Source organism: Culex quinquefasciatus, chromosome 2 (assembly GCF_015732765.1).
Source record: "Culex quinquefasciatus strain JHB chromosome 2, VPISU_Cqui_1.0_pri_paternal, whole genome shotgun sequence".
In the NCBI taxonomy this organism is placed as follows: Eukaryota; Metazoa; Arthropoda; class Insecta; order Diptera; family Culicidae; genus Culex; species Culex quinquefasciatus.
This window is the reverse complement of record NC_051862.1, coordinates 73,513,053-73,534,872: the sequence shown is the minus strand read 5'-3', so window position 1 is coordinate 73,534,872 and position 21,820 is coordinate 73,513,053. Positions and strand designations below refer to the sequence as shown.

Here is a 21,820-nt window from a genome sequence, read left to right as displayed (position 1 = left end):
TAGACGCCCTTGCTCCCATCACGTCACTAAAAGATTTCAAAGCATGAACAAAGTAGTCTGCCATATTTAGTGAGGCACTGCGAGTTTTCGTCGATAACAAAATTTGCCTACCTCATGCTATGACGGTTGACACACAGATCTGAACTCCAAGGAGTTCTTGAAAGGCCTAAGATATCTCAAAGCATCAACAAAGTAGTCTACTATTGAGGCTGCATGACTAAGTTTTGGGGTTCAAAACTACCGACCCAGATGTTGTTACGGTGGCAGAATCAAAGATCTTATCACCAGACTGTCTTCGGGATGACCTATATTAGCAATCAATGTATTTTGTAATTGCTACTTAGTACACAATCAGGGCAGTACGATGCATTTCAATCATAACTTGTTCACACCACCTGGGTAACATGCCACACCTGATCCGGATTCCCGCATGCCATCCAATCATTTCATAATTCCTAGCAATTTCCTCCGCAATAAATTCCTCCAGTTTCACACCCTCGCCACGATCTTCCCGATCCTCCGCGGTTAACGCGATCATCACGATGTTGTTGTTGAACCACAACAACCGACCTATCCAACAAGCAGCGGCTTATTTGCAATTATTGGCAGATGGAATTGAGTGTGTGGAGTACGACGAAGAGAGGGAGAACTCCAAGGTCCGAACCTGCCGCTCCAACCGGTCTAACCCAGTTTCCCAGATTTGTACTTCTCTTCTTCGCGCCGTTGGATCACCTAGTTGTGGCAAGGCGCGCGCGCAAACCAGCTGGAACCGATTTACTTGTTAACTTACTTTTGGGGTTCTTCGTGGACCACAGCTGATGTCGGTTTGTTCGGGCGAGGGCGTTAAGGTCTACGGCATGATTGTGTTAAATGCTAATGGATCTACGGTTGTAACTCGATAACGCGCGATACATTGCAATCGAGGGGGGAATTAACTTAATGTTGTTGGCTTTTTCGGGCCGGTGTGGGTGGCTTAGCAGACTTGAGGAAAGTGAGAGTTTACACCAGGTCTTGGGAGATTTGGACCCGCAGTCACCACCCAGGTAGACGAAACTTCACGCCTTTTGCTATCTCTTCAAAGTGGAGAAAACCGGTGTGACTTATCGAAATCTAGACGGTTTGACATTTCTCAGCTATACCGCAATTCAGACTCCGGAAGACCACCTGCTGGCGTCATCTTCTTCGAAGGGTACCCACGGGTTTGGTAGCCGCAACCGGACCACGGGATCAACATGGTGCATCGATAGTGATCGATGGGGGTCGACTGGGGGTAACCCTCAACGTCGGACCATATTGGATCCTGCGAGTTGAACCCCTTTATGTTTCACAACACACACACCGCACGAGGAGGCTAATGACCGACGGCCGCGACACAACAATACGGTTAAGGGGCGGTATCGACGTGTGGGCACTTTCCCTTAACTCGAAAAAAAAAACTTTCCGATCATTCATTCAATTTGCCGGACCGCAGTCAATTACGGATCGTCCGAGTTGGTATCTCTCGTCGAGTACCGATCTCAAATGTGGAGTACAAATTTGAGTACCTCCGCACGTAAGACAACTCTCGATAGCGATCAATTCAGCAATTAGTGAGACTATGGTCGCTTAAGTGATTTAGCGAAAGCAATCGAGACGAACTTCAAGATGAGTTGATTGAGAAACTTTCGAAATCGGTCCAGCATCGGTAGAACAATAAACAGGGCCGTTGAGGTAGAGTCGGAACCGGAGTCGGTGTAACATAACCTCAAAAAACCTGTCATTGCCCAACACCGATTTCTCCCCCAGTGCACAATTTGTCATACCTAACCTCACTCTTGCACAACGCATAACGTATTGTTCAAACATTACCAGAAATAGCAAACAATTAGTGGTCACATTTTCGGCACCGCCCTGACCAGTCCGGTACATGTTCCGAAGGTGTGCCAAATTCAACTTTCTTCGCCGTCAGTTCCTTCAACCTGAGGAAACCGCGGTTGCAACGTACGTTTGTTTACATTTTTGGCCGTCAAAGACCAACGCGGCTATTGCGCGAACGGTGACTTCACCGGCTGCACGTTTTATGGGCACGTAGACGACCAAAAGACCCTAGGAGCCGGCATTCTTTGGGCTCCGGCGAAGGAAGTCACAGCACAATGCATGACTAGGTTTCTAATCAATTACAGCAACTAAACAGCATGAAAGCATTTAATTACGGTACTGGGGGGGGGGGGGGGGTTGCAGTTCGTTGCCGTTGTGATATCTTGATGTATCGTTTTTAGGGTAAACAAATAAACAAAAACAATGGCATTTTGACAGTTTAAAGGTCGCAAAAATTTCTAAAATAGAAATGGATTGCGCATTTTTGTATGACGTGTGTCAAGATGCATAGGATACCCGCTGACTTGCAGCGAAATTATGCAAACTATACTTTTTCATGATTTCGCTGCGGCCAGCTTTTATTGAATTGGTCCACAGACACTAAAGATGTTAAGATGACAAGATGTGCAGGTAACTGTGACTAAGTTTAGTTCAAAACTAACGTGTGACAAGATAGCACTACGGTGACGAAGTCGTCGCAGTTACGAAATGGTATTTTTAGTGCTGTTTGTTTTGATTATGATAGTTGGTGCTGCTGCTGCTACTGGTGGTGCTGGTACTTATAGACATGGGCGTTCAAATTTGTACTAGCAAGGTGGTCCACTTACCTGAAGAAGAAAGAAAGAGAGAAAATAAGTGTTAGTTTGTAGCGCGAATCGATACTTACGTAATTATTGGAACAATTTTAGAGATATAATCGCAGAAAATCGATACCCTCCCGTTAATCCGAAATCGATGCCGTTTTGTTGCGAACTTCAGCGCGGGTAAGAGATCGCTTCTCGTATCTAAAGCTTGATCTAAAGTGAAACGCGCTATCGAACTCATAAATAATTCTGCTAAATACTTGAACGCTTCGATTTATGATCTGAACTATAGATTTTAAATGGGGTGCAACAATGCAAAAGGTTTTAATCGTTTAAAAAAATAAACCAATTCAGTATTTTCGCCGAAATTATGACAAAATAGAATCTGAATCAAATTTGAGTTTTCTGATATAGTTGCATCCAACGACCCATTTAAATTGCTACACCCCAAAAATTTTGATCTTAGCGCCAAGATCTAATAGTTGCACTGACCACAACTCCTGGAGTTTTCCTCAGACTCCACGCGTCGACAGAGATATAAGTAATGATAATAATTTTATGGTGCCACTTGGCGCCCCTCACCCCTTCACGGTCTGAAAGGCTGCCAAGTGGTGCCAGATTTATACTACCGGTCGTCGTAAATCTGCGTCCGACCGGAATGTAGGCCTTTGCGTAAAAAAGTTTAAATTCGCACCCGATGCGTGTAGCTTTTTACTGCTTATGGATGAAGGTTTATGGCGCTGCTTTCTTCGCGAACTTTGCGCATAATTATTCCACATTATACCGGTGTTTATTTTTGGAACGGAATGTGAAAACCATAAGCGGCTTAGTGATGTATTTTTAGCTTTTTCAGTAAATTTGTATATGATTTATGTTAAAATCAATATTTTGGCACATTTTGAAACACATTTGTATTCGATATAGAATTAGCAAACAATTAGGTTTTTTTTCAATTCGTCCCTAGGTGGCATCATCTTCAAAAATGTCATGCCTGTGCATCAAACACGGAGCAAAAAGAGTACCATGAGATTTGAACACTATGTTCGTGGTTCCCATTTTCATGAACGCTTGTTCACGATATTGGGAATTCTTTTTTCTCCGTGAAAATTATTCCAGACTGAAAGGTTTAACAACGTATAAAAAGTTGGATCTGAAACATTTCCATCTAAGTGTACAACATTCAACTTTGTGGAACTGCAGAATTGCCACTAAGTATCATTATTATTTGAAAGTGTTGCCAGATTATCTAACCCTTCAGAGAGTTATTTCAATCACCCATTCAATGATAAATAAACTGTAGGTCTGGAAGTCAATTATCATGTTATGCTTATTTTATTTAAATTCTCATAGATTTTGACAGTGTTGCCAGGTCTCTATAAAAAATATTGAAATAGACCCTGACATTTAAAAAATTTCTAAATCTGTACTGGAGACTTTTTTAAACTTTTTCTTTTAATGATTTAAGTTAACTGAAAGCATGTGAGTATGAACTAGGGTCAAAATCCATCGACCTTTTGCTCGTTAAGACGGTAGACCCACAGATCTTTTCATAGATACAAATTTGAATTACTTCCATGTAATGTCCATTTCGATGGATACCCAAAAAGTGACCATTATTCATACTTATGCTGGCTGGCAGCACCGTAATCATATCTGATGTTACGAAACGGAGCAGTTGGACCGCAGGACTGACACTGAACTGAAAGTGAAATGTTATAAAGATATCCACATGAAAAAATCTACACCACTAGTAAAACATTGTGGGTCGACTCCCTCGAGATACCCCCGAGATGAAAGTGAAATTATAGCAAAGGTAACCTACAACACCAACAGGCAACAATCGATATGGGTGTGTTCACAATGCCCCAAGTACTGTTTGCGAGTCGAACGGCCGTTAAGTTCTACAGAAAGGCTAAACATTGACGCGTGCGTTGGAATAATCGCAGTCCATTCACTTTCGCGCGAACATTTCATGTTAACCGTTTGCTGAGTTTTAGAAGGCATACAATTACGGGTCGAAGGTCAAAACGCAGTCTTTTTCTACACTCTACTGAAAGGTTATCGGCCAGTCGGCCAACTTTTCCGTTTTGTACCCGATTACTGGCTTCAATAAATCAACGCAATTTTGTTAAAAACCAGTTCACCTCATACAATTACAACGATCAATTTAATAACGCACTAAAAGCAGTCTGCCAGCGGGAGCGCCACTATCGGCACGACTAAATCACCCACCACTAATTGTTACAAATGAACCCAACATTCCCCTCCCAGGTGAGGAGGCACGTGCTCTCGAAGCGTGATTTATCAAAACCACAAAATGTGGCCGCTGCTGCTGCTAGTCGTAAACAAAGTTTTCGTGAGATGGATAACTAGCTAAGCTGGCTCGGTTTAGTGGTCAGCTGGTGAGGAATCGACTAGTCTGAAGATAGAGTAACGGGGGAGAGAAATTTGGTGAAGAAGAAAAACCGAATGCAGTACAAACTACCCAGTTCAAAACAAAATATACAAAAAGTTGATGGCTCTAAATGGATCTAACAAAATATAGGCAGGTTTACAGCTTTTAACAATGTTATTAAAATATTCATCTTAAAATATTCGATAAGGTTTGATTTAAAATTTAATTTAAAGACTCCAGTCAGGAAAGTTTAACATATATTTCTAGTATCACATTTTATGATAAATACAAAAACATAGTCACAATCCCAAGTACTTTCCCACAAAAAAGATATAAAAAAATCACACAAAATCACACAACATCGCTTCGCTTCGCTAGGAGACGGTGATTTTAGCGAATTGCAGACTGGATTTTTTCATGTTAATTGATGATTGTCTAAGCCCAAGTTGCCTAGGAATTGATAACTGGGAAAAGAACCAACTCGTCCTGAACCAGATTCTCACCACCATGATGGACGTCCATTGCCCACACAAAATCACACAAAATCACACAAATTCACACAAAAAAATCGAAATTTGTATTTTAATTGCTTTTTTGATAAATACAAAAATATTGTTAGATTCACAAGATCTTTCCAAAAAACAAGATATCAACATTCGCAAATGTGTGCACTTTTTAGGGTCAATGACTAGTGACCAATAACGTTGTGGCAAAGTGTTGAATACTGTTTTAAGAAAAAACTTTTTTCCCACTCACAAAATCACACAAAATCTCTTAAATCACAGGGACTGCTCTACACCCAAAGTTAAAGATCGAGGGGATAGTCCTCCAGAAAAGAAACGTGAGGAAAGTACTATTCTGCGTGAGTAAAGACCTCTTGCATGTTCATTCGTTCATTGGAACAGTTTATCCTATTGAGTGGCTTACATGGACCACCACTTAGTCACCGAACCATGGTGGCTCATACGGCAAAGGCACGGTTCGATAAGCCGAAGGTCTTGGGTTCGAGTTTCGGTACCGGTACTTTTTTTTGATAGATGAACTTTTTTGGAAAATGAACCCATGAGTATAACACTCTTGGTAATTTCATTTTACCACCGAACCGTGCTCTTTATCCTCTCGTATGCCGATGTCCAGTTCTGGGTGTAGCATTTCAAAGCTTCAAGGATGGAAATTAAAAAACAAATTTGGTTATTCTTTGTGGGTTCCAATCTAAAATACAAATTCATTACACTAATAAAACTTTAATTCTGAGTCAACATGTTTTAATTTAACCAATTTGACGGTTCACTTCCCATCGCCAAAACCTTCCCTCTCGATTACATCATAAACAACCTTTCCTTAATTATCTCAGCATGTGGTACTTCTCTGATTTATCTTCATAAATTAAAATCGCTACCCACGGTGTCTTCAGCTCAGCGAGCGCAATCAGATGACAGTAATTTTCACTTTTCGCACCGGAATGCCGGCGTTTCAGTCGAAATTGTTAGCTTGAGTTCCATTCAACAGCCAGCCAGCCCAGCTGATCCGGGGCCCGTAATTAGCCCAACAACTTTTCTCACTGGCGTCCAATTTTCACGATCGCGAGCAGCGTGAAGACTGGGGAGGGGAAAAGACCCCCCTGTCGAGCGGAAAATCGAAATCAACAATTAACTTCATTAAACTGCAACAAACTACCCTTCCCGATACAGCCCCTCCCTCTCTACCCTTAAACGTAACAAAAACAAAATCAGCGAAAAAAAACTTGCTAAAAAGAACGCGATATAATCGTGCGCTAATTTATCGAAATGTGAAAAACGCCAAAATGAAGCGCAAGCACGCAAACGCCTTTTCTCCGGGTTCGGTCGAACCGATTTTCCGCCGCGGTCCCTTCCACGGCAGATTTTGTTGGTGGAACTGCCTTTATGTTGCAGCGCGTTTGCATAGGAGGTGAGGTTATGTGCGCGATTTCGTTCCACGATGACGAGCTTGGCATTCAACTGCCAATCACATGCCCGCCAGCGAAATGATAAGTGCAAGATTGTAACGGGGACCTTGGTAAAAGGTTCCTGAACCAATAATAACAGAGCTTGTTAAAGACTTTGTTGTTTTAAATATTTTTTTTATTTCCAATTTCATCAAATCACACCATATTTTTTTTAAATACAAGGTTTGCAAATTAACAAGAAACCACAGTTTAGAGAACATGTCTTGTTAATTATCAAACATTGTTAGGTTAAAGCTTTCTGCAATCCTAGAAATATTAAAACAACGCAGAATTTAGTATGTTTGAAAACATCAAGTTGTGCTAGCTAATAATTTTTTTAACAAGCTGTGTTCTTTTTCACAGATTTCCTCTACTCGGGGTCTCTCAGAAAGTGAAATAGATGGTTATGCTCTCAGTGATGTTGAGGTGCTTCTGGCGCCTTCAATCTCAACGAGAGTGAGAGTGAGTATTGGGAACTGCTGGGCTGAGCCAACCGTATGGGGTGGGCAGGTACAGTTGGGCGTTTCATGACCGAGTGAAGAGGCGGGCGGAAGGCTTATTAAAATGTTTTGAACTGTACCTCGAGCAGTCACACGTGGAAAAAAGAGGTAGCCACTTGAATGTTGCAATCAGTTTGGGTGGAAGATATCCGGAAACAATTTTACTATGTTTTGTAATTATTGTATAATTGATATGATGCTTTGAGCATTTAACAAATTTTGTTCGTTTTGACTGAAATGGAAATTTGTAGCAATAGTTCTCTTCTATTTAGGAAAGTTAAAATTTCATGAAATTCCTCCCTCGATCCGGAACCTATTCGTCAGTCATATATTCCAACTCATCAAGTCCGTTATTGTTGTCGATAGAATCAGTTGCGGCGAGAAGGGCTCCATTAGCTTCAATATACGTTCTGTTGAGCGGGCAGTGCGACTAGACATCAAAGAAGCTACTCGTTAAAGGGAGCCAACAACAGAAATTTGCTCCATCACGAGGGAGTCGCATTTCATTGGCCTTCGGAGGAGCACGCGAGAGCCCTTAAGAAGGTTAGGCTGTGGAGATCTTGGCAGTACTGTTTGGAAGTATGGGGATAACTCTGATAATTTTAGAGAAATTTAAAATTGACTTGATGATTTCTGTAATTTTTCTCACTTATAAATCAAATAACATTGAATTATTCTAAGATTAACACAATCCTTCTGTCAATAAACACAATCCGAACTATTTCAAACGACAGTGTTCCTCGGCTCATCCTCCAGCACAACCCCGAGAAGGGTTCTGATAGCTAATGAATGTTCAATAAATAAAAATAAATTAACCTATTGTTATCTGATAGCGCTGTACTACTCAGCGCAACTGTTCACAGCCCGTTCAATGGTTCTTGGTAGCTGACTTTCATCGTGACTGTTCGCAACAGTCCCGCCTCGTAATGCAATTTAATGGCTGCTCGGCAATGTCGATGGACCACGATGAGTCAGTCAACAAGGATTCCAAGTTTGATGACCCCCTTCTAAGTTTCTAGGATGAGATTTCAACGCCACGCAAAGGTGCGAACTCTGTTTCTAACGCCTTCAGCTTCGTTCAAAGGACAAAATCAACACCTTAACAAGATCCTTTCCTGAGGGGGGCGAGCAATACCATAAGCGTCGCGTTTGCTGGAGGAGAATTTACTGCAGAAATCAACAACGCTCAAAAAAAGAGAAAATGTCACTTCCTACACACGGGCGGACAAACACTCGTGGCCAATTTCTCCACGGCGAACCGTAACGCGCCACCGCCGTCCCGAAGGCCTTCAGACGGTCCTCAGCTGGCTGACTGAGAGAGTGATACGATCGATTACGATCGTTTGTCAAGCGGAACCTCTTTTGCCGCCAACGGCGGGAGCTCATTTGCATGCCCGGGGATCCCGGGTTGGGTGCCTGCCTGATGGCCACTTGTTGGACCCACACACATACTTCGGGAAGGTATGCGGTAGTGCGTATGTTAATTTTACGACCTGCGATATCATGGACAGTGAAGGAATGGCAAAATTGTTGGTCGAAATTTAAGGGCGATGAAAAATTGACGTTTTTTATTTTTTCAACGTTTTATTCACATATCAATTTTATAACTTTAAGGAAAAATAGCATGAAGTTTAAAAAATGTTTCTAAAATTATCTAAAAAATTTAACTTACTATTTTGTATATGTTATTTTGTTCCCGATTTCTAAACACTTTTTGTTTTTTTATTGTCATTAGAATAAAATTAAATTACCTAAACAACTAATGTTTAAACGGGAGTTGAGGAACAGCAGCAACCGATGACCTGCCTTGGAAATTAAATCATGCTCTGAGAAAAATAAGTTCCAATAATCGTGAATAATGGGAATCTCGAAACAAAGTGTTCATATTTCCTGGTATATTTTTTGAAAAACGTTCAATGAAAATTTGAACGCATTGTTCGTGGTTCCCAAATTCAAGAACGCTTGTTCACGATTTTTGGAACTTATTTTTCTCCGTGTACCTCCTATTGAAATGGTCGTATCGCTTGCTTAGGGGCTTCCTAAATTCCATCCGAAACTTTTTTGGAAATACTACTGAATCCGCGGGTCCGATGCTCTTCATTAACGAGCCTATATGGAGAGGCGAAATGTTATTCTCTGGGCTCCAAACGAGCTGTCAAAATAGGTTTCCAATCGAGCAATAGGGCCTTTCAAGTGTAAGGTTGGAGTCATTTTAACTTATTTTTAATCAAAATACATGAGATAAGAATTTTAGTTTTTTCAAACAATTAGGGTATATGACCCTATTAAGATTTAACTGAATCCAATGAACAGAGAGTTTAAGCAGGGTCGTTTTCTAGCTTACCTCATCCAAAAATTTTAACATTTTTGATTATTTTCGATTTATCAGTTACTTTTTCTAATGCCATTCGCATTTCCTATCATTTTCCTAGCACATCGATTAGGTCCAAAAATTTTGGCCTCGTTGCTTATCAGTTTTGGCTCGTTACACCTTGTATAACTTTCTGTTTTTTACTGGCATCAAGCAAATTTCAGCCGGTTTCCGAGCAATGCGAGTGTTATTTATTTAATACTTATATGTTTTAAGTCACTAAACCGTTGAAATTACAGATCTATAGTTTCAAAAAATACAATTGAAAGCATATTTTCAAATCAGCCGCTTTAGATCAGTTTTTGGAGCTACTTTTCCTTCAATTCATGGCTATCACCAATACATGTAAAACAAGGTGTTGCCAGTTTTCTTTATGAATTTATTTTGTTACTTCATTGAAATTAAATGCCAAGTTTTTACTTAATAATTTGAATTAGATTTTCCAACTGTAATTTGTTCAAATGAAACTATGCTTTAAAAAGCAAATTATAAACAGAAACAATGAAAATATGATTTTTTTTAAATGATAAAAATGCAAATTAATGATAGAGATAGGGATGATTGCAAACTAGCCTAAAATTAAAACTGATGCTGACCGTTCCTGAGAACAATGCGAAATATGTTGCTGCTTTGCATAGTAGGTCCAAAACAGAGTCATATACCCTATTTTGTTTGTAAACAAAAGTATCAAATAATTTGTAATGTAAATAATTTCGTTTTCGGATCAAAAATATTTTTAACAGATTCCAACTAGAGCGTCCAATTTCCCGGGGTTACTGATTTCCCGGGAAACGGGAAATTTTCAATCAATTTCCCGGGAAATCACGGGAAATTTTAAATATATTGAAAATTGTTTCTGAACTTGTTTCTGATTGATATTATTCAAAAAATTGTAAAGGACAGCGACTTTAACGGTTAAAATAAGTGTCTAATAACTAATTGACTGCATGTAAAAAATCATACAGCTACAAGAAAATGATTTTTTTTTCAAATTGCAATAAATCAAGTAAAATAAATCCAAAAAGTATGTCAGGTATTTTTAATGGAAAATAGTTTTTTATCAAGTGAGTAAAATGAATTCATACTCAAAATTAACAATTCTTTTAAACTTGTTTCAGAGAGTGTGGTTTTACCAATACGCATATTGGAAATGAAAAAAAAAACATGCAGAAATTATGTTTTTCATGACAAATATATTATCTATAATAAGTCATACTGGTTTCAGCTCTTGAACAAAATGGTACAGCTTTTTATTATTTCCTTAAAGCCATACTTCTCGTGTTTGTTTTACTTCAAGTTTTTAATAAGTAACTTTTTTCATTTTTTCATACCTCTCAAACCATACAAAGTAGTCTTTTAATGGTTTTTTTTAAGGTTTCATTATACCACATGATTTTCAGGTTTATAATTGACTTCGTTTGAAAGTTTTTTCATGGCACAAAAACGTAATTCAAATTGTACGAACATCTTATTTGATCATAGTAAACATAAAATGTTAAAAAAATCTCTATCTTACTTTGGCAGTAAGGGGTTTATATATTTTTTTTAACGAAATAACACCAGTAATTCTGTAAAAAATCATATCTATATTGTAGAAAATCATTTTCATTATGCAAGATCCTTTTTCAGTTGCTTCAGACATTAATATCATCAGAAATAAATGTCGATATCAAAATTTCTGATAATCTGATACATATATGAACTTAACAATGAATATTATTGCACAAAATAATGATACGTTTTTTCATCATTTTTTTCAGAGCATTTTCAAAATATTGGTTCCAAAAAATTAAGAAATTGTATGCTTCTTTTTGAATTTCGGGAATTCCTGGGAAATTTACAAATTTCCCGGGAATCGGGAAATATTTTTTTCCGGGAAATCCCGGGAATTCCCGGGAAATTTTTTCCCGGGACGGGAAATTGGACGCTCTAATTCCAACCTAATACTAACAAGGCTTTGTTACTCGATTGGAAACTTATTTTAACGGCTCGTTTGGAACCCAGAGAGTAACAAATTTCAATCTTTTATAGTTGAATGAGTTTGTAGCTCAAGCATGACTTCGAATTTTCCAAATTCCAAATTCCAAATCCAAATTCCAAATTCCAAATTCTTCCACCTCTTCCTCTTTAACCACAGTGCAAAGTGCAAATAATTTAAAATTCAAATACCAGTCCAGACTGTTTATCCAAAGTCCTCATAAATCGCAATTTAAACATGAACAAATCAATGTGATTTGGGAAATTGCAATCTATAAAAAATACGAAAATCAAAAAGTAGATTTGTTTTGGTTTCTGTTTTACGAGATATGGCAAAATTGTATTTTGTTATCGTTACTATACTGGACTCAACATAATACTTTATAGAACGTTTCAAGGTTGGATGTTGTAAATTAGGATTGGTATCATTTCCGCAACCATCTTCCTGCACCACGTTGGATAAAAAATGATGATTTCAGGACACAAGATGAATTTTTTGATACAAAGTTTGACAGGTATTTGAGAGACCATAATTTTGCGAAATAAAATAGGATAATGTTTGGCTAAAAATACTTAAAAAGTTTGAGGAACATGAAATGTTTAAAATTGTTTGAAAAGACAACCCGCTCATTTTGGTCAACAAGATTTTTTTGTATTTATCCATTGTGAGCACTACTTGAGCACTACAGGTCGGCTCTGGAATTGCCTAGTTTTGGGAGTTGCACAGGAAAGCGCTTGCGTTTTTTCAACAAGCCACGTGTCGTTGAAGGTGGATGATGTTGGAATCTCATCGAAACTAGCTGCGTTTTGTGGTTTTTTTGTCCTAGCCCGTATACCTTAATTTTGAAAGTGGCTCTCAAGCGACGAACATGGAAATTGGAGGAGGGTGGGGCGGAACTGGGAAAAATTTTGTTTGTTCAAAGTTTACTAATTAAACGCTGTTTGTTTGTTGTCGAAAACACGTTCAGACTGAACGAGTCACCAGTCGCGTCGATGGTCAGCTTTTTTGTGTTGATTTGATTTGAAATGTAGACGTCAACTAGGTGCAGCCGTTTGTTTTGGGGTGGAGTCGAATGCGTTGACGGTGCTACTGCTGTGTGGACTGCAGGTCGTCATGGTCAAAAATAGGGGGTTAAGTTGATGTTAACCTTTGTTGTTTGAGGTGATTTAATTGTTTGTTAGATGAAAGGAGATACGGCAGAGCTCAAATAAAAAGTGTTAATTAGGTAAAGAGCACACTAAAAAAATATGAAAATTACACTAGACGTAATTGAAATATTGACAGAAAATCAAAGAACGTATCATAAAAAGCAACTGAATTTTACATCTTACCAGACGTAATCACCAAACAAAATTGCAAAAATTAAATCCGTGATCATATGGTTGAAGTTACTGAATATTAACATTCAATAAATGTAATTTTAAGTCTCGTATGATGCACATAACTGGAGCATATGATTTGTCTGAATATTCAATCACGTTACTTAATTTTACATAAGTTCGTATAGAATTTCACCTATTTTGGCTGCTCCGCATCTCTGCGTGTACGACTGTCAAAGTCAGCCATCTTACACTGTGCGATCACAACAGTCGAGTGGAAGTTTTATTTTGCTGCTAAGGTGTTCAGAGAAACGAAACTCTTCGCAATCTTTTGGCAGTTTTGTGTTCCTTAGAACCGTTCAAATATGTCAAAAGAAGGAGATTTTGATGTCCGGTTCCTGAAGGCCATTGCCAGTTCCGGTGCTCAAGCAGAATCCGGAGTCTGTTCGCTAGTTTCAAGGTGATTGAGATAGAGCTGAATTTCGTGCATAAGTCAACATATTAATCTTTCCCTGTCCCCAGAATGCTGCAGTACATTGCGGAAATCCTTAGAAAGCTTGGTCCGAAACCGCTTTCCGAGACTTCGCTACAAGCATCGACAAGCCTACTTCCTCAAGTGGCTGTCCATTCAAGCACGCCAGGGAAAATGACTCCGACGAAGATGTTTCGGTGGCCGCATCTGGAACAAAAACGGCACGGATTCAAGAGTGCTCGACTCGTAGTGTGGTGAATTGAACAGTTTTCCAAGAAGAAAAGTGAATGCTATCGGAATCCGCCGAAATATTGAGTTCTGGACCAAAATATTGAAAAATGTGCGCCGTTGATTCCGGACTCCCGATAGAACCGAACCAGCACACTCACACAAAGGCTGTTCGTGCCCAAGGTAGAATCTGTTCTAGGCGATAACTCGAAGTCGAATGATGTCGAAAAATAATGTGGTATATGTGCAAGTGAAAAGTAATCAAATAAATATAAAATGTAATTGAGCTGTCGGAATAAATATGTTTATTTAAACGTCGAAGATTTATTTTTATTTCCTTACCTAGAAACATCAGCCAAAACTTCCCAAAAGCCGCATCCCAGTGAAATTAGGTGAATTTGAATTTTACATCAACGTAAGTTCTTTCGTGTAAAATTCAATGCTCATAGAATGCCTAGCAAAGGGTCGTGTAATTTTCTAATCTGATGTAATTTTGCGTCAAAGATGACGCTCCAGTTATGTGCATCGTTTAGACAGAAAATTACACGATTATTTTTTGGTGTGAGCACATTGAGTTTACGGCCGCTGTTAGATCTTTATTTTGAGGCGTTTATGTTAATTTGTTGAGAACTGAAAAAAAATGTTTGCGTTTCAAACAGATGGTCACCTGTTATTTCCTCGTAATCCGGAATAAATTGCTACATCGGAGTGCTCAAATGGAAAAAAATCAAATCCAATCAATAAAGTTAAACTTATTAGCTAATTGCACTGCCTAATGGGACCACGCCAACATGCATTTGCTTCCGATAAAACTTACAAATCATCGACTTTCCACTGCAACTGCACAAGTAACTTGCAAGATAAGATTGTCCCTCATGGAAAAGCAAAAAAAAAGCACATTGAAGAGCAGGGCACCCACCGTAAATCCTGCCTCGAATGACAAATTTCTTTATCGCTGAAACTAACTTCTTGTCGTCCACTCCAATACGTGCGTACTCCTCTCTTGGAGACTTGATCGGAAGAAGCGGCGAGAAACTTTGTCGCATAAATGCGCCTTGGGACCCGTTTCGCTCGATTCACTCGCTGACCACGATTAATTTGCTGGACCTCGATGATTTATGAAGCCCCTGCCAGCTTCTATTAGGCCGCAATGTTTAACATGTATTAAATCGATCGTTTGGGTGGACCGGATCCGGCCAACTTTTGTAAGATTGTAACACCCCACTCCGTACTAAGTCCGCACACAACTTTTTCTCTCACCTGAAACCACTTTCATTCATCAATTTTCACTGGAGAGTTTCCTCGTTTCACACCTGGCCGCTAATTGAAAGTGTCAACCTGCTGCCGCTACCTTGAGGGAAACTGCAATTGCAGCATAAGTGCATACTTTGTACCAAGAGATGCAAGCCGAGGTTTTAAAGGAAGGAGCCCTCTTGTCACAGCGTTTTAAACTTCATTCACACCTCACCAACTTTACGAGCTTTGACGCAGCGAAAGAAGGTCGCTGTGTGTCTAACCACTTTAAAGTCCCATTTCGTCTAGAAATCGTAAATGTCGTAGCTGCGACATCAGCTGATGGGATGCATCAGGTTGACTATGTTTTAGTTTGCAACACTTTACCAATCGGCGTACCAATCCGTTAAGCTGTACGAAAAAGTTCAAGAGGGAAACAACCAATTTTCCGCTTTAATACATATTGGTGACAGATTGTAATTCTGGATCTATGACAAAACCGTGTTATACGTGTTTTTTAATGATCAAGAAGTAATTTGAAAAAGAAACTGTCTACCAACTTAAACACTCGGTAAAATTTCATCATGAATATTTCTAAAGTTTTTTTTTGAAAAGTTTCAATAAGCTAGCGTCATGTTTCGAAATCCGGACACTTAGTAGCATTTCATTTTTGTTTTAGCTGACAAAAAAAATGTAATACGTTGGAAATGTAGAAATATCATAAGGATGTAGTATAAACAGTCAATTTCAAGAGAATGCATGCAAAATATGTCTTTTCTAACCAGTTTTCTTCAGAGTTTTAAAATTGAAATGACTTGTTGTGCTTCGGATCCCGGACACTGCTAAAAGTTGATTCTGGACACTTTTGCTTCGAATTCCGAACACTCGATTTTTCTTATGAATCGCACAAATTTTGGACGGAAATTTTAGTTGGATTCTCTAGGCCTCAAATAAGCTGTTAACATCAATACATTTGATGTTTTGTATACAAATTTGCTAGAATTTAAGGAAATCAGAACCATAAATTTCTGGTTTGCCTTCCCGGTGCGTCAGACGGCTATGAAATGTTTCAGTGAAATGTTTCACATTTTTTGGTAAACTCATATTTTTATTATATTTGCCGGAAATTTGACGTTTTTCTTCGGGTTTGAATTATTTTTTATTGACAAATTCCAAGAAAGTTTCTGATGTTTTTTTCTTGGTTTTGTTTGTGCTGTAAGTGAATCTACATCCTTAAGACAAAAGTGAAGCTCTGCGTGATTTTTTTTTGTGTGGCGTAACAGAATGGATTTCCGTTTAGTTCCAGCCGTTCCGGCAAGACCAGAAGTTGTTCACAACCCGTGGATGCCCGGATTCGATGATGTTCTAGTGAAGCAACAGCATCTCTAGTGAAGTAACAGCACCGTATTCGATGTATATTCGGTTTGTCGAATGCTTTGGAGGCCCTTGGTGAGATCTTTCCATACGTTTTTTTGCTAGATAATTCATATCAATCAATCAATTCGGTTTTATTAGTGAATAATCATGTTACAATTTGTTCATTCGCAGTACATAACAGAGTTTTGGAGTTCCTTTCAACTGTGTGTTAAATCTCAATCCATTTTGGAACGATTATTGCTTATGACTAAGAGATTAGAAAAAGTAAGAAAAAATTTAGAAAAAACTTACTGAAAATAATTCATATTATATTCTATTTATCAAATGAAATATCCTTCCTACCCCACCCCATCCTCCATGTCCTTAATCCAAATTACACCCCCCCCCCCTCCTCCCTCTTCCCCCTCCTAAAATAATAATAATTACTTGCCAAATTAACACTTACACACCCAACCACAACTCATTCGGAGCGTTTGGTACGGTATGTCCACGCATCCCCTGTTGATTCTGTGAAATGTGATCCGTTCTCAGAATCTGTCTCTGCGGTTAATGCAACGCAGTAGGCCTGGCCGCTTTAATTTTTGCAATACATGTTCGGGGTTACTCGGATGTAATGCAATCATTAATATTGACAAGAAAGGACTTGGGGCGTAATCTAACCAAATGTTCTTCCAGGATGCTTTCTCGGACTGGCTGCGCTTGTGTTTTATTAGATTAGATTAGATTTGATTTGATTAGATTAGATTAGATTAGATTAGATTAGATTAGATTAGATTAGATTAGATTAGATTAGATTAGATTAGATTAGATTAGAATAGATTAGATTAGATTAGATTAGATTAGATTAGATTAGATTAGATTAGATTAGATTAGATTAGATTAGATTAGATTAGATTAGATTAGATTAGATTAGATTAGATTAGATTAGATTAGATTAGATTAGATTAGATTAGATTAGATTAGATTAGATTAGATTAGATTAGATTAGATTAGATTAGATTAGATTAGATTAGATTAGAAACTCATATTTTCATTATATTTAAAAGTTTTGACATTAACAACAGCGTCTAAACTAATTTGAAATAAAAGTTGTTGTTACAATTCATCAAATAACACAGTTTTGACAATTATTATTCAAAAATATATACAAATAATTGATAAAACAAGATAAGGTGTCCGGGTTTTGAAGCGTCCGGGAATTCGAATCATGACATTTTTACGTTTCATATGTTTATAGGATCTTTTTTTAAAGAGTCTAGATATCATAATTAAACATAGAAATATTTTAAATTCAAATCAAATTCTTTTTAAAGAACATTTAATTTGAAAAACATCTGGAACATATTTTGATATTTCCAAACTTGCCATATTTTAAATAACTTAAAACTTTCTAAAATACACGATTTTAGAAAATGCACAATACTTATTTTTGTTTTTGAGTTTATATTTTAACTTTTGTTTTTCGCAGAACTATGACACAAATCCACGATATATATTTTTTAAATCGATGATGATTGCACAGTAGAGTGCCCAGAAGAAATGACCCCCGGCTCCACAAGCGGAAATGATTTTTTGGGTTATTTCAAGCATCTGTGCAAATTTTGAGCGCAATTGGTTAAGGTTAACCCATTGAAGCCCGAGCCTAAAATTGGAGAAAAAAAGGTTTTCATACAAAAATGACTTTTTTTTAAATCGCTAATAACTTTTCAGAAACGAGTTTTACAGCTTTGGTATGTTCTACAAAGGTTTTTGAGCATCAAATTTCCATTGAGAATCTCACTTTTGGGAATATTTTGATGAAAGAAGCGCGCCGTGCAGACCAAACCGTAAGCATATTAGGTTTTCCATACATTTTTTCGATTTTTCCCATACAAACTTCACCTTTGAGTATCAATGGGTAATCGGTGACCAATTTTGCTCATATTTTACCCAGAGATCTAAAATAACTCAAGAAACAATATTCAGCTTGTGGAGCAAGGTTTTGAGAAAGTCCCATATTCTGGACACCCTATTGCATAGGTTAATTCGAATACTTTATTGAGTTTGGAGCTATTTTGCGTTTATTTGATTTCAGACTAACTTTCAAGAGTACATTATCATTAGGGGGAGAGGGGGTAATATGCACCCCCGGGGCAAAATGCACCCCCTGCTTTTCTCGGTATTTGGAAGAATTTTCCGGGGGAAAAATCATAAAAATTGGAGGCTTAACATTGCTAAACCATGCTGGACAAATTTGAGCATCGTGGTATAAAAACAGCTTAAGTTATTTGCAAAACTTTAAAATATTGTGTTTTGATCTAATTTTCATTGAACTTTCATTATGATTTTTGCACAATATAAAAAGCATTTATTTTTATTGTAAGTGTTGAGGTATATAGTTTTTGCCATAATCTTCATTATTGTGTAGATAGATGAGTCCAAAAACATCAAAAAATGCATTTTTAATTAAATTTTTTGCAAAAAGCGTGGTCGGGGCAAAATGCACCGCTGTGAAGCTCCTTTGTAAAAACAGCGGTGTCATCTAGTGGTGACTAGTGAAAACTGCTTTTAGCCGGTGCATTTTGCCCCATGTTGTGGTGCATTTTGCCCCGTTGTTGTATTGCATTTTGCCCCAATGTTGCGGTGCATATTGCCCCGCATTGTTGTTTGAAATGAATCAAAAATATTTTTAGAAATCTGTTATTTTTAAACAATTTTGAGGTTTTTAAAGACTTTTTTCACTTGGATGACATTGAATTATAGTTATTAATGAACATCTAACGAAATTCTTTCACAGAAATGCTGTTATGGTTGAGAAATCACAGTTTTCCCTTAAGGGGTGCATATTACCCCCTGTCCCCCTATATTTTATTTTTGAACCAAACACTCGTCCCCACCACAGCATGAACCAAAACAAAAACCTCAGCGCGCAACAGACGACGAACCTCCCCCCGCTCGAGAATTGACCTTCAAAGCTGTGCAAGCTCGGCTCGGCTCAAAGAACTGGTTTTCAGGGATGCTCGTCCGACCAGGCCGCAGCCAAGATAATCTTCTGACATATTCGGACAATAATCGAACGCGCGTGGAATGTGTGTAAAACCCCCTCCCGACTGTTCTTCCACCCTCAAGTGACCACCTGGGGTTAAAAACACACAAAAAAAAACTTTAGGAAATTGATTTTTTAGGCGTGTTTTGTTTTACACTTTTGAAATTTAAGTTATAAAGTTTTTTCAACTGTGTATTGTGGGAGGCTGCCCAAGCGGCCAGAAATAATTCGGCGCGCGAGATGTTATCTCACGCTCGATTGGGTTGCAATTTGGCTCGAGTGAGTCACTTTTGGTATCTCTGAGGTTGAGGGGGTGAGATATAAATCCACCGTAAAGCCACCCTATACTCCGCTTACTACAAAAGTGACAGGTTGGGCAGTAAGATCCTTGTCGTACACTTGTTTGCGGGGAATATAAGAAATAAATTGCCTCGAATGGAATGTGATTGTTAGCAAGTGTGACCCTTTGATCTGCTGTAGCTGTTGCAGTGACTTTAATTCACAACGGTTTTTACTGCTGATTGAAAGGTGTGATTTGAGGGACAATTTGTAGCTAACCTTGAAACGTGGCCAGATTTGAATTGACACAGAAAATCTGAATTTGAAATTAGGCAAAAAGGTTGAGTGATATCCACACGTTTTATTAAAATTTATTAAGAATTCTGATTTTTTTGACTATTTTTCCGAAAAAATTGTACCAGCTTATCTTGGACACCCTCAAATACCAATCCGGGTCACCGAAGTACCTTAACACCAGTGCTAACCATAAAACCATCGCGTTTTTCGATGACACCTCTCTGTAGGTAATTACCTATCGTGTGGCCCACTGCATTGGCATGCCGGCCGGTTGCGGCAGGCGCTTCTTCCTGTACACACACCACCCCTCCTCCTACGATGGCATGGGGTGCGATTAGGCACTTGTTTTTATTGCGCCAACCCGGGCCGCGGACAGTGTTGTCGGTACTGGTGGCACGCCATCACACCGCGATTCCGTCACTACCGGTGTCTTGGTCAGGGAGGTGGCTGAGTGTTGGCAACTTTACAGTATGTTGAATAAAAAATGTCGGATTGAAATTGATTTTTTTTCAATAATAGAAATTTTTAGATTTAAAGAATTTTTGAATACAATTTGGCAAAAAACGTTGTGACCAAAGAAGCCATGTTGTGTCATTGGTTCACCCATACAAGTCTCCATTTTGACAACAATAATAAGAAAATATTTGAAAATCTGTATCCCTTGGATCGATCGATTCGGCAATGTTGTAGTTATTGATTAGAACTATTCAGAAAAAATAGAAAATTTATAACAGAGGAAGATTTTTTACAGTCTGCTAGACTACCATAATCGGACAATTTGTTGCTGAGATACAACCTTGCAATGACTTAAATTTGATTAAATTCGGTGCTTCTAAGTGTCATCCAATAAGCCCGCATTTTTTAAAAGATTCGTCAGATTTTTAATGTTCAGAACGTAACGTTTGTTAAGTTTTTCGATAATTCTGAAAAATATTTCGGAACTTTACAAACATAAGCTAGTTCTGATCTCATTGACCCTCATCCCTCGTCCTTGAAATTGGCAAGCAAAAATATTATCCACTTGACGTGGAGCTTAGTGAGCTTAAGATGGCCTTAGAATGATAGAGTTGAATCCAAGATTCGGTAGAGAATACAAGTTGAATTTCATAACTATAAAAGATTTGCATAGTCGCAGGCGCATTGAAATTGAATCTACAATACCACGCTAAAATAGCCTGGGCGACTCATAAGAATTCATCCTAAAAGAGATGACAAAATTGAAAGTTTTCCAGTTAGAAATGAGAGTGGAAACTGTCGTCACCACTCGCCTCGCTCTTTAGACTATTTATCTTCCCAAAAAAACTGTCCAACTCCAAGCGAAACTTACTTGAGGATACCGTGGAGATTTTCCCTTATCCTCTTAAAAAAGTGGAGCATCAACAATTCTCGTCTTCTAGATCCTTATTTGTTGTCTCTTGTGCGTGGTGGAGATGGGATCGGTCGGCAATGGATGGTTGTCATGGTGTTGAGATTCTGGTTCATGTGGAATAAGTTTACTAGCGTGCCCAGCTAATCGAGGAAGGTGGGGCAATAATATGAAAGTTTTAAAAATTACGTCATTTATGGACACCCTCTGACCAAATTTAGAACAAATTTCTGAGGATGGTGGGGCAGTTGTCCCATGTTGCCCACCCTGTGCACGCTAGTGAATAAGTTGTTCTCCCAAGTATCGATTTTTAGGCAACTTGGACTCGGATAATTATTGCATGAAACATGACGA

At 38.4% G+C, this 21,820-nt stretch overlaps 2 protein-coding genes across 2 annotated transcripts in view; one reads left to right on the top strand and one right to left on the bottom strand.

Moving 5' to 3' along the window:
* Nucleotides 1-21,820, bottom strand: part of LOC6051519 (formin-J) — a 172,405-nt gene that overhangs the window by 37,777 nt on the left and 112,808 nt on the right. The gene's annotated exons all lie outside the window — the stretch shown is intronic.
* LOC119766712 lies at nucleotides 13,110-14,202 on the top strand. The gene is made up of 2 exons (XM_038252104.1): nucleotides 13,110-13,649; nucleotides 13,712-14,202. The coding sequence occupies exons 1-2, from the start codon at nucleotides 13,555-13,557 to the stop codon at nucleotides 13,917-13,919; spliced, it is 303 nt and encodes a 100-aa protein (XP_038108032.1). The 5' UTR covers nucleotides 13,110-13,554; the 3' UTR covers nucleotides 13,920-14,202.